Source organism: Prionailurus bengalensis, chromosome A3 (assembly GCF_016509475.1).
Source record: "Prionailurus bengalensis isolate Pbe53 chromosome A3, Fcat_Pben_1.1_paternal_pri, whole genome shotgun sequence".
In the NCBI taxonomy this organism is placed as follows: Eukaryota; Metazoa; Chordata; class Mammalia; order Carnivora; family Felidae; genus Prionailurus; species Prionailurus bengalensis.
The window spans coordinates 139,952,182-139,965,696 of NC_057354.1; the positions used below are offsets into that span (position 1 = coordinate 139,952,182).

At 49.3% G+C, this 13,515-nt stretch overlaps 1 protein-coding gene across 1 annotated transcript in view; it reads right to left on the reverse strand.

Annotated features, from left to right (window-relative positions):
• Positions 1–13,515, reverse strand: part of SNTG2 (syntrophin gamma 2) — a 138,313-nt gene that overhangs the window by 32,065 nt on the left and 92,733 nt on the right. The window contains exons 11-12 of the mRNA XM_043604659.1: positions 13,373–13,489; positions 5,386–5,457 (exon numbers count right to left, since the gene is read on the reverse strand). Coding sequence (XP_043460594.1) covers positions 5,386–5,457; positions 13,373–13,489 — 189 coding nt within the window. The remainder of the gene's footprint in view (positions 1–5,385; positions 5,458–13,372; positions 13,490–13,515) is intronic.

Genomic DNA, 13,515 nt, shown 5'->3' on the forward strand with positions numbered 1-13,515 from the left:
AGGAGGACAGGAGCCCCTTCCCTGGGGTCCCAGCTGCCTGGCGGGCCACCGGAGAGCAGGCTGAAAATTCTTACTGCGGACTCTAGACAGATTCCAGGGACTCCAAGGGTCCCAAGGAGTGGAACAGAATAGGATTTAAGATGACCCCGGGTCGGGAACTTACTAGCCCCCTGTGCTTATGGGCTCTGAGCCCGAAGATAAGGAGGATTCGCTCCCCGTACGAGACGATTAACTCCGATGTAAACGGGGGGCTTAGCAAGGCCCTGGGCAGGCACCCCACAGAGGTAGATGCTGCTATCTAGATCCTCTGCCAAATGTGAGTTAACTTAAATTTTAACCGAAAAATTTCAGGTTGGGTATTCTTCCGTTGGAGGACACATCCCCCTCCTCTTCCGCCAGACTCCCCAGAGTCGACTGGCGCTTCTGTTTGCCGCTGTCTATGAGCCGCGTACAACCTACATGTGCAATCAAAGCCCATGGATGCAATTTTCTCATCTATTTGTGATGAGAGTTGAAATAGAGAATACGTAATTGAAGAATCGGAAAAAGTAGGGGCGCCTGGGTGGCTCAGTCGGTTGAGCATCCAACTTCGGCTCAGGTCACAATCTCACGGTCTGTGAGTTCGAGCCCCGCGTCGGGCTCTGTGCTGACACCTCAGATCCTGGAGCTGCTTCGGATTCTCTCTACCCCTCCCACACTCTCTCTCTACCCCTCTCTCTACTCCCTCTCTCTCTACCCCTCCCACACTCGTGTTATGTCTCTCTCTCTCTCAAAAATGAATGAACTTACAAAAAAAGAACCAGAAAAAGTCATTTCTTAGAAGAAAGTCAGAGAAACAAACATACAACAACAGGGTTCATTCCTGGATGGAATACTAATGGCCGTACTTGGAAACAGTCGTTCTGACGCAAATCATTAACAACTGTTGCTGATGGTGCCAGTTCTTCTGATATCGTACATTTATTTCAACCTTTGAAAAGCGAATTAAATGCTTATAAATAAGTTTAGATTTGTATGTGCACAATGATCATCCACAACTAAAGGTGTGTACCAAAGGGGGTATCATTTTGTAGAATTGCCATTTAGGACATCCAAATAAGACATTCGACTGACAGAATACGATCTCCTTTTTAAAGAAGTTCCATGCTACAAAATTATCCTTATTATTATTATTTGCGCCATATGGGATTAATATATGTGCTGTGGCTGTTCTCCCGACCAATGTAATGGTTTGCTAATCATTTCACAACATGTTTACTGGTCTTCCTGGAAGAAATGCTGGATAAAAACAGAAACGGCTGCACAGTTATTAACGAAGCACGTCTGTACAAAATGACGGTCTTTGAAACACATCCCGACACCAAAAGAGCACCTCAGACGCGGGAAAGCCGTGTAAAAGCCAGAATGCGACAATGTGGAACTTTTGTAGAATAAAGGGAAAAGACATAAAATTTTCCTCTACAATTATCTCGTGGAATATCGATGAATGAAAATCGACACGTATAAATTGTCACGAGAATCACTTCAACATAATGGTTCCTTCTCCCACTGTGATAATAGTATTATGGGGACGTATTTCCCTCGTAGGTGTTATTATTACATGCAGCTTAAAACTCCAGACCTAAATTTAAAATTATTTTTGAGGACATTTTCCATTTAAGGAGGCATATCAAAATTTAAAACATTAAATTTTCATTCAAAACTTCTAACTTTTGACTAATGACTCCTGGGGGTCAAATTCTCAGACAAAACACATGAAAAACGGCATTGAATATATTTTTACTTTCCGCTTCGGTACAGACTTCCTACTTTGCTGTGCGCACTCCTGCGTGAGAAAGACACAGGAGCGTCCCACCTGGGGCACAGCGCTCTCCTGTACCGGGACTCAGACACGGCTTCCTCCCCTTGCGGAGAGGCTCGGACCTCAAGGCTGTGCCTCTTACCCCTGACCTGGGCCTCATCTGCCACAAAGTCAAAGCTCTCCATCCATCCGGGCTGTTTTGTTGCTGGAAGAAATTAGTCCTTGACGGAAACGTCCCCAGAATGAAGGGAAGCCCCCAGCTGGTAGGACACGTCTCCCAGACTCGTGCCACAGATGATGTGGTCAAGGCTTAGCTGTTGGCCTCTTTAGGGGACGTCTGGAGACAGCTTCCCTCCAAGTGTATGTAACTCACTTCTGATACCTCACTGAAGCCTGAGGGTTGACCAGCCGCCCCCACCCCCAGCAACAAGCATGGTCTGGCCAAGGACAGTCTGCTCCCCGCCACGCTGTGGCCAGTACCGTAGTGTGGGCCTCACGTGGTCTCTTCCTACGTGTGCATACCTACATACCATATAGAGGATGTGTATCACACGTCATCTGTGTCATATATGTTTAGTGACCCGCTTCTCACCAACAGAATATGGTGGAAATGGCTGTCTCTGGTGGAGACGGTGGCCTCTGGCCAACTCAGCAAGGAGCCGAGCCCCCCCCAGTCCAGCATCTTCCAGCAACCGAATTCCACTGACCTCCACTAGTGGGCCTGCAAGGAGACCTTCCGCAGAGTGCGGTTCAGCTGGGGCCATAGGCCTTAGGCTGAAATCAGACTCCTCTCGTGACCAGCTGTGGGACGGATGATTCCTGAGACAATGTGTGTTGTTTCACACGCCCAGATCACACTCACAGGTCTCTGACTTCACATTTCAGTGCGTGACTTACTAATGGAGCAAATGAGTTTCAACTACTGTGGAAAGGAGAGTGGAAAGGAAGGAAGAAACGGGCACCTGAGCGGCTCAGGAGGCTGAGCGTCTGACTCCTGATTTTGGCTCAGGTCATGATCTCACAGGTCGTGGGATCGAGCCCCGCGTTGGGCTCTGTGCCAACAGTGCGGAGCCTGCTTGGGATTCTCTCTCTCCCTCTCTCTGCCTCTCCCCTCCTCGCTCTCTCTCAAAATAAATAAGTAAACATTAAGAAATTTTAAAAAAGGAGGTATAATTAACGTACAATTATGATCCCTACTGGCATTGTTAACAACAACTAATATTCTCATGGTTTTGTAAAGGTTGTTAATACAACCAGGCCTCTCATCACGAAGGTTCCATCCAATGACGCAGAGGAATTCATTAGTGTTGTAAAATGATACTTACTGACAAGGAGGTGTCAAAGCACAAATGCTGCACACACGACACGAGACTTAGCACCGCAGAATGTTAGCACCACATGTTAGCTCTGCAGAAACTTCCAGAATGAACACAGGTGTCTGGGCCACATCTCAAATAAAATGAAACCATTAGCTTTGCTTTAAAGCTCCCTCCGGCTGATTTCCCCATAAGACAAGGCTGAGAATCACCGGCAGGTGCATCCCTGGCCCTGTGGTGTGGGAGAATCACGGCTCCCGGGATGCAGAGGGGAGGAGGGGACCTCAAACATGCCCTAAAAAGGCCGTGTTCGGTGAGCACTTCCTTATGGCCGGGGCGTTTGGTCATCACACAATCAACACAACCCTGCAGAGGGTCACAAAATATAGACGACAACAGGTTATTATCACCCCATTTTACAGATGAGGAAACTGAGGCATAAAGAAACAAAGTAAAATTTCAGGTGGTAGAGTCAGCCCCGACTACACTGAGAGCACGTGCTTCACACACAACAGCAGACCCTCTGCGGCACATTCACTGGGTGCATTCATTTCCTGCCTGTGGACTGTGGGTCAGCCAGATGTCAGCAGGTCCGGGACAGCTGGCCGAGGGCACCGCCTCCCGTGTCTCCTCCCCTGTGATGGGTGGTGATGGCCCTGGCTTCTCACTGAGCAGGGGCAGGAGGCCAGAGACAAGCCTCCCCCCCAGCCTGGGCACAAGTCACAGCTGGGAGCACCCCTGGGCCCAAAGCAGGCGCCTCCGGGTCACCGGGATGGGGTGGGACTGACCTCTTCCCGCCTGGCGGAGTCCCCTGAGCCGCTCAGTGACCAGGTTTTGCATTTCCCAACCTCTGTATCATTCAGTGTGACCTGAGGTCTGCTAAAAGCCCATCCGTGAGACGCCCGTGTCTCCTGGCTGGTGTAGCCTGGTGCAATCCCCACTCAAATCCCCAGTTGTCTTCTTCTCCGACATGTCAACGCGTGACAACTGCAAGCAAGCAGGAGTCGCACAGAGCGCTCCCGGGAAACCCCGACCCCTGACCTCATGAGTCCCAGATGAGGTGTCAGCCCAGGAGAAACGGAAAACTTGTTTCGTGGCAATGGGTTCGCTACTTTGGAACTGGGTGATTCGAAAGCTTGGGATGGATGTTATTGGTAAAACTTTGCCCTTTCTTAGCCAGTGAATACTTTCCCTCTAATAGACGTGGAATATTTGATCAGTCATTCTGGTCCGCTTGGGCCAGACTTTGAAAAGAAAAGCTGGGAAGCTGGGGTCTGTATCTGACCTGTTAAAAACAATGGCAATGACAACAATACACCTAAGATCCTGGAACATATTACTGTAAGAGGCAGTGACTAAAACACTCTCTTCCCAGTATGTGTGCACATACACACTTGTGCACACTCTATCGATCCACCGGTCCACCCACCCATCCACCCACCCACCAATCCACCAATCCATCCAACCATGCATCCTTCCTTCCTTCCATCCATCCACCCACTCACCAACTCATCCATCCATCCATCCATCATCCATCTATCCACCAACTCATCCATTCATCCATCCATCCATCCATCCATCCATCCATCCATCCGTGCATCCATGCATCCTTCCTTCCTTCCTTCCTTCCTACCTTCCTTCCTTCCTTCCATCCACCCACCAACTCATCCATCCATCCATCCATTCATCCGTGCATCCATGCTTCCTTCCATCCATCCATCCATCCCTCCATCCATCCATCCATCCACCCACCCACCAACTCATCCATCCATCCATCCATCCATCCATCCATCCATTCATCCATCCATCCGTGCATCCATGCTTCCTTCCATCCATCCATCCATCCATCCATCCGTGCATCCATGCTTCCTTCCATCCATCCATCCATCCATCCATCCACCCACCCACCAACTCATCCATCCATCCATCCATCCATCATCCATCTATCCACCAACTCATCCATCCATCCATCCATCCATCCATCCATCCATCCATCCGTGCATCCATGCTTCCTTCCTTCCTTCCTTCCTTCCTTCCTTCCTTCCTTCCATCCATCCACCCACCCACCCACCAACTCATCCATCCATCCATCCATCCATCCATCCATCCATCCATCCATCTGCGTGAACAGCAGGATGGCAAGTTTCAGGATGGGGAAATGTTATGAATACAGAAGATTTTCAGGTTATCTTACTATCTCAATGGACTCTTAAACCCAAAGGCACATCTTACTTCCATGAGCGCATCTCACGTGCAAAGGATACCTACCTTGTGAAGTTTAAATAGTACCTCACAGAGGTTGTAGGTTTTTTCTGCCCGTACCCAGTCTAATGTGCTTACCTGCAAGAAATATAAGATACATACATAAATCATAAGCATTTTCTTGTTTAAAAAAAGGCAACTATGTGAGGTGATGGATGTGCTCATTAGCTCGGCTGTGGGAATCATTTTACACAGGCACATATGTCAGACCATCATGTTATTCACTTTAACTATTTACAATTTTATTTGTTAATTGTACCTCATAAAGCTGGGAAGAATTTTAAAGGAGACACAAAAACAAGCATGCTTGTTGGATTACTTTCAGTTGGGTAAACTTAAACATTTACAGCAATGGAGTCAACGTGTCTTTACCTTAATTAAATTCTACGCCATGAGTAGGGCAGTAGGACACCAAACCTCGCCTGTGGCAGGGGATTTGACAGAAAACTTGTGCTCACAGCACAAGTCGGTAACGTAGGGGCTCATCTATTACACTCACTTGGGTACGGTTTTAGAATTCATTCTGGACTCCTCATACATTAAGTTATGGACCAATTTTCGGTCCCGTCTGGGGAGCTTACTGAGAGGGTGGCTAGTTTGTGTGTGACAGTGTGCTGCGTGTCCAGTCTTGAGACTTAGGATAACTCACTAGTCTGCTCTGTTCCAGAAACGAATACAAATTTGTTGACTTACCAATTTAATCGAACATGTTTTTGATTGGCCTGATTGCATTTCACAACCATTTTAGCAATAATAATGAAGACATCGTCCAACTTTTGAATGGTGTTCTATGGACTGCAATTCATGTTCACTTACATGCTGTACATGAAAATATTTCGTGTAGAAAAATCTGAAATACTCAACACTGTAACAAATTTTGACTGTGATTGCTTACCCGGTGGCTACCTTGCAGCCACTAAACACACAAATAAGAATGAAAATACTCAGAGGTTCACCGTGTCTTTGAAATGAAAGTACATGATGTACGTAGTTGGTGACCTTCTTGAAATTGTTCCACCAAATAAATACTGGGACGTAACCAGGCATTTCGAGCCCATCACCTGAGAATGTTTCACCGAATAGTTAATGATGTGAAATTACACTGGCATGTTGCCACTTCATATTAACTGATCCAGAGGTAAGTCAGTCATTGCTCCTGTGATTAACAAAACACGAAAATGGTAAAATATAAAGGTGGGAAGGTCAATCACAGTCATAATTGGAAGGTAATTTGGGGGCAAAGTAGAGCATTTAGGCTGCAGCAATGAAGGCAGACACAATTTTTAATTTTTTCCAGTTATAACAATGCTGCCTATTTTTGGAGAACCGTGAAAAAGAAAAAAATGGCATTATTCAGAATGTCCTTCCTTAGTAGTTCCCTGTTGCTGTAAATAGGCATGGCTACGCATACTTGTTCAGTGCACGTGTTGGCCGTTGTCAAGCTTTGCTACGTGAACCCTTCTCTGGCTCAGCCAAAGCACAAACACAAAGTACTCCTAAGTTTCCGCTTGACGTAAATTATCTCCAGAATATTCGTGATGCCCGTCAGGGCTGCCTCCACCTTCTATTTTATTAGTTACGACTCTAGACGCTATCTGGGCTGCACCAACCCAACACTAAAGCCAACAAGCTCCCAGGCAGGGGCCATCTAGGACGTGGCTGTCCCCAAGAAAACCAAGATGGGTGGCATCTACGTGTATTTGTATAATTAGAAGGGAAATAGAAAGTTCAGCCTTGGAGGTTTGTAGGACAGCGGTGAGTGATGGATGAAATCTCAGAAGTGGACATTCCTAGAGTTGTGAACTAACCCTGAATGCAGGCAGGTGTCACCTTTGAAGCAGGTTCCTGGCCCCATGGGGGTGATTCAGACTTAGCCAGTGTGGGAAGGGGCTCAGAGATCCTGGTTTTACATTTGAGTAAATTTACTACTGAGGCCACGTGAACCAGCAGCCTTGCCATCACCTGGGAACCTCAGGACCCACCACAGACTGGTCAGATCAGAATCTTGTCTCAAAAATACGCCCAGGTGGGGCACCTGGGGGGCTCGGCTGGTTGAGGGTCCGACTCGTGGTTTCAGCTCAGGCCATGATCCCAGGGTTGAGGGACCGAGCCCCACGTCCGGCTCCATGCTGAGCATGGAACGTTCTTGAGATTCTCTCTCTCCTGCTCTCTCTGCCCATCCGCACCGTTGGTGTGGGCTTGTTCTCTCTCTCTCAAAATAAATAAACTTAAAAAAAATATGTGCAAGCAATGCCCCTGTTGTGATGATGTCTTAAGAAAATAATCCAAGGGTTACAAGCCTAACCCCTTTTAAAAGGAAAGGCAGACAGACAGGCGGTGGGGGCCGGAGCAGACGCCTATTCGGTCAGAACTCCTTGCTCTGTGAACCAGATGCTCCACGACGTAACCTGCTGATTTCGGAGGCCCTCAGGTGGACGGACCCAGCTGAAGGATCTTCCCTGCCTCTCAGGAGGGGCGAGACCCTCTGATAGGAAGGGAGGGATGTGGAGTGACACTCGGAGCCGCCACCGTGCCTGCCTGTCTCCGGAGAAATACCTCCCTGGACGGGAATGAGACGTGATCCCCTGATCCTTACGCTCTTCCCGGCGACTCAGAAATCAAGGAAGGGAAAAATGATCCATGATGAAATCTCAGCGTTTCCAGCCAGCAGGCAACAAAATGGAACTAACCAGCCTTTGCAACGTGGAAGAAAAGCGTGAAGGTCTGTAACCCCAGGCCACTGATGCCTTTCCCGAGTCCTGGGAGTTGACAGTTTGTTTCCTCCGGCCACATCTGACTTGGAATGTAGCAGCAACTTCAGGCTGGAAATGCACTATCTTGGCGTCCTTCAATCTCATTGGGGAACACCTCCCGGTGGCCCCAGAGGGGACACAGAATAATTCTGCATCAGACACACAAGTATCTAGTGTTTCTTCAATCTACAAACCTTCAAATGAGTTATTTCTTTCCAGGTAAAAATTTTTAAATGATAGAATACATTTGCCTAATTGACATTCTTAAAGTTGCTTCTACTATTCCCTGCATATTCATAAGGAACTGCCACATAATTTATACGTTAATGCTGTACGATGCTGTAAAATTGACTTCGTGACTGTTATTAACACATTTTAATGAGTTTTGAAAGCACGTTGCTCACGTTTTCTCAGATGCCAACTTGCAAGTCAGAAATAACCTGCTGGCTGGAAGGAGAGCACAGTGATGAGAACAACCCCGGCTTTCGTCGGCCCGTGTGAGCACCTAGGAGGGCCCGAGGCCGGGCCAGCCCCCAGCCCTGGGCTCTGCCTCCTCCGGGCAGGACCTTGAGCCGGAAACTGCGGGCGCCCCCCCCGCGCCTCTCTTCCACTTTCTGCCCTTCTTTTCCGTCCTCTGCTTCAACACCATCCCTTTGGCTCGACCTGATGAAGCTCAGAAGCCGTCCTCGAATACGGGACTTTCTCACGGGACAGCGACAGCGACTGGTGGGGGACATCTGCGAATTTACCTCCCCTGGACCCTGCTCTCCCAAGAGGGTCCTCGTTTACCGAGTCGGAGAGATCGTCTCTCTCCTGTGCCCCCATCCCCCCTCTGCTCAGTGTCCGTGCGGAGCACGGCGGTGCTCACTGCGCTGCCTGGGGGCCGGGGCGGGAAACCGGCCCGGAGGTGTGTGGGGCGTGACCAGTGGTCGTCTCGCGTCTTCTGTCACCAGAGCATAAGTCACCGTGTACAGATGCTGCGAACGTAACGTAGGGTTGTTACAGATTTGGGCAAAGCAGACACTGTGATCGGCTGCAGGACACAAGCCCCGGCCGGACCGAAATACCTGCCAACAGCGAGGTCGGATTCCCTTGCCGTATTCTGGGTACTGCTCTCACAACGAGACTTGCCGAGCACCAATACCAAAGTCCACCTGTTAACTTTAAATGCTCTGGCGTCTTCAACCACGTCTACGAACACGTAGGTGCGGTCTCTTGGGGCTCACAGCGACCCTGCGGGGGGGAGGGGGGCGGCGGCTGCCGTCTGCTGTCCCTGTCCCCAAAGCGAGCAGACTATCGAATGAAGGGGGAATAACACACCTAGTCCCACAGCCAGTGATTACAATGCACAACTTATTCCACCAAACCACTCTTTCCCTGGGGTTTTTCAGACTGAAACTTCTTCGTTGTCTTATAAAGTCTTCTGAGTCCCCATTTAAAAATAGGCTTTTATTATTTTGGATAATGCATGAAAACGGTTTGTTTAAACAAGCATAATACCATTAAGTGATGGGGGAGTTTGATTTTTTTCTATTTAAAAAGTAAACATGTTGGGGCGCCTGGGTGGCGCAGTCGGTTAAGCGTCCGACTTCAGCCAGGTCACGATCTCGCGGTCCGGGAGTTCGAGCCCCACGTCGGGCTCTGGGCTGATGGCTCGGAGCCTGGAGCCTGTTTCAGATTCTGTGTCTCCCTCTCTCTCTGCCCCTCCCCCGTTCATGCTCTGTCTCTCTCTGTCTGAAAAATAAATAAACGTTGAAAAAAAAAATTAAAAAAAAAAAAAAGTAAACATGTTTCTGCTTGTGCACAAGGACCTTGGAAGTCCCTGCTCCGGTGTAACAAGTGAGAACCTCAACAGACTCTTCACAGATCCGTGAGAGCCACAGGGGAGGACACAGGGCGCACCACACCCCGAAGACAGGTCAGGAGGTGTGGAGTCCACGGCGGGCACCAGGGCAGGCAGGAAAATCTGGCCTGTCATTAGTGAGCTGCTGAGAGTTAAAAACTGCAGGGCCACCCAGTCACAGGGTGGGGGAGACCCCCCAACAGTGTGAGATTTACCTGCAGGAGCTCAACCAGGTTCCCACAGAAAACACCGGGGAAAGTCCCTTCGGAGACGTTTGAAATGTCCCAGAGCCCAGCTCTGCACAGGCCTGCCCTCGGGGAGGCTGGTCAGTCAGACCGGAACCTGGTGGGGTTTCATCAGAGCCTCCCTGCCCAGGGGAAGGGACATCCCAAGTCCAGTCCCCCACCCACCCTGCCCCACAGAAGGGGGTAGATAAACCAGAGAACGTTGGGGAGGCTCAGAGTCCAGGGGCTCAGACTCACGAGGGACTGACACATCATCACAGGACCTCATATCCCGGCCGTTTTTACCCAGAACATCGTGTCTGTTAAGAAATTAACTTCCATGAGAACTCAGCCTAGCCATTCCCAGGACGTTACTTTGTGGATGCAGACGTTCTAACCTTCATATGCATATGGAGGCAAAGGATCCCGACAGGCAGCCTGATATTGAGGGAGAAAGGTTGGAAAACTGACACCAACCAACTTCAAGACTTACTACAAAGCTACAGCGTTCACCACAGGTGGTTTAGAGCCACACAGATCAATGGATCAGAGAGAGCTCCTAATCCCATATAGTCACTGACGGTTCACAAGGGAGCAAAGAAAACAGAACAGAGCCTAGACGGTCTTTCATCAAGTGACTGGGGAACAAGGGGACGTCCGTGTGCAAAATAATCAATCTCGACCCAGACCTTACACTCCTGACAAAAAGCTCAGAATCAGTCAGAATCAAAATGCAAAATGTAAGACTCCTAAAACATAACATCGGGGACACCTAGGTGACCTTGGGGGTGATGATGACCTTTTGATCCAACACCACAGACGGGATCCATGAAGGGAAGAACCAATGAGCTGGACTCCATTAAGGTTAAAAACACTGCTCTGAGAAAGACAAAGAGAGAGAGAGGATGAGCCACAGACCGAGAGAAAATATTTGCCAAAGACACATCCAAGAAAGGACTGTTACCCAAAACATACAAAGAACTCTTAAAACTCAACAGTTAGCGAACAACCTGAGTAAAAAAATAGGCCGAAGACCTCAACAGATGCCTCCCCAGTGAAGAGACAAAGAAAGGCAGCAGATGCCTCACTCGTCTTCCGCGAAACACAAGTTAAAACCACACGGGGTCCCACCGCACACCCGTGAGAATGGCCACAATCCGGATCCCCGACAACGGCAGGTGCTGGCGAGGACGTGGGGCAGGAACGCCCACTCGTGGCAGGTCGCGACGCAGAATGGTGCGGCCCCTTTGGAAGACAGTGTGGAGCCTCCTCACAAAACTAAACACCAGACGGTCCAGAGATCACACTCCTTGGAATTCAGTCAAAGGAGGTGAGAACTTACGTCCACGTGGAAACCCGCACGTGGATGTTTACAGCAGCTTTATTTGTAACTGCTAAGCTCGGAAGTAACCAAGATGCCCTTCAGTAGGTGACGGAAAAATAAACTGTGGTCCATCCAGACAACGGAATCTCATTCTGCACTAAAAATACATGAGCTACAAGCCACGAAAAGACGAGGAATCTCAGATGTTACTGAGTGAGGGAAGCCAACGCGAAAAGGCCACGCACTATGATTCCAACCACAGGACAACCTGGATAAGGGGAACCCACGGAGACAGTAAATGATCGGTGGTTTTGGGCCACAGCACGGGCGGGGGTTGGGCTCAGAGGATGTTCAGGACAGCGAAACCACTCTGTAGGATGCTGTAATGGTGGACACGCATCACAGCACCCTTGTCCAAACCCAGAGAATGGATGTTTAGCAACAAATGCTAAAAAACATTAGTACATTTGTTCTGAGTAGAATTCTATGATTGTTTTTTTTTTTTTTTAATTCAGAAAACCCTTTGGCCTCAGTAAATTCACAGCATTGTTGGTTTAACAAAACACGTGCAGCTACACCCAAGCCGGTGTCCTGGGGGGGTCCTGGGACAGGAAGAGCGTCAGTGGACAGGCTGGTGAGGACAGCAGTGTCTGGTTTAGTTACCAGGAGGGACCACTGTCCAGTTTCACTTTCAGCAAAGGGACCACAGTCACATTTGGTGCCCACCTTTGGGGAAACTGGGACCCACAACTCTCCATACCACGCATGCGACTTCCGGTAAATCTAAAATCATTCCCAATTAAAAAGCTTATTAAAAAAACTATATTGACGCGTGAAAACTTGCATCATCGTCTCGATGCCTGGAGGTAAAATGTGATTCTGCCCTTTCATTATTCTTCATTTTTTTAAAACCACTTTCTTGGGATATGATCGCCATCCAACAAGAACACAAATTTAACGTACGCGGCCCGATGCGTTTGGAGGTGGGGCTCCACCCACGACACTGTCTTCCCACCACGCACCCCCCGCCCCAGACAAAGACTGGGTGCTGGCGGGAACGTGCAGAAAGGGAGCCACGTGCACTGTCGGTGAATGTGAGCAGGCAGGGCCACCACTGACAACAGTGCGGAGGGTCCTCAAAGCATCAAACCTGGAGCTACCACGTGATTCGGTATTTGTGCAAAGGAAATGAAATCCGGGCGTCCACACACTCAAACTTCCATCCAGTGCTATTCGCAACAGCCGCACACGGACACAATTCAAGGTCCATCGCCCGGTGGGCAGAGAAAGAGTGTGCTGTGTGTGCACAATGGGACACGGCCCAGCCTTAAGAGGAAGGAAACCCGTTATTTACTTTCAACGGCAGAAAGTTCCATCGACACTGCACACAGCGCATCCAAAGTTCTGGACGCCTGAACCTCCCAGGTCCTGTGGTTCCTGGTCCTGATGCCCACAGAAGCTGCTTTGACTGATACCCGAGGCAGAGCACATGTTATGTACCTGGTTCACTCAGGGAGAAAGGCGTCGTCGGTGCTAATTTGAAAACAAAATTGCAAACTATGGCATTTAGCGTCAGGTTTCTACGAGGGGCCCTGCTGAATCAGGCTGTTGGGTTATTTTCACAAAACTTGGGGGATGTGAAGGAAAGAGGAACTTTTAAAGTTTCATGACCTGTTCTGTTTCGTCTCTGGGTTCTCCGACCACGTAACGGACGGGCTCTGTGCCCCCACCTCCGGGCCGGGGAAGGGGTGTGAGCGGGAGGGGCCGCCCTGGCCTCCCGCGAACACTGGATCCCATCGCTGCTTCTCATCAGCAACCCCTTGCCCGCGGAACGTCAAGGCGTCCTTACCGGAGCGGTGCTGAAAACATACAGCAAAGAGCCTTTCAGGGCCAAGAACTTGGATCTGAAGGTCTCACGGGAGCTGGTGCCTTCAAGTCTCTCCCTGACCCAGCCCATGTGCACAACCTGCAAAAGAAAGCCTGTGTAATTAA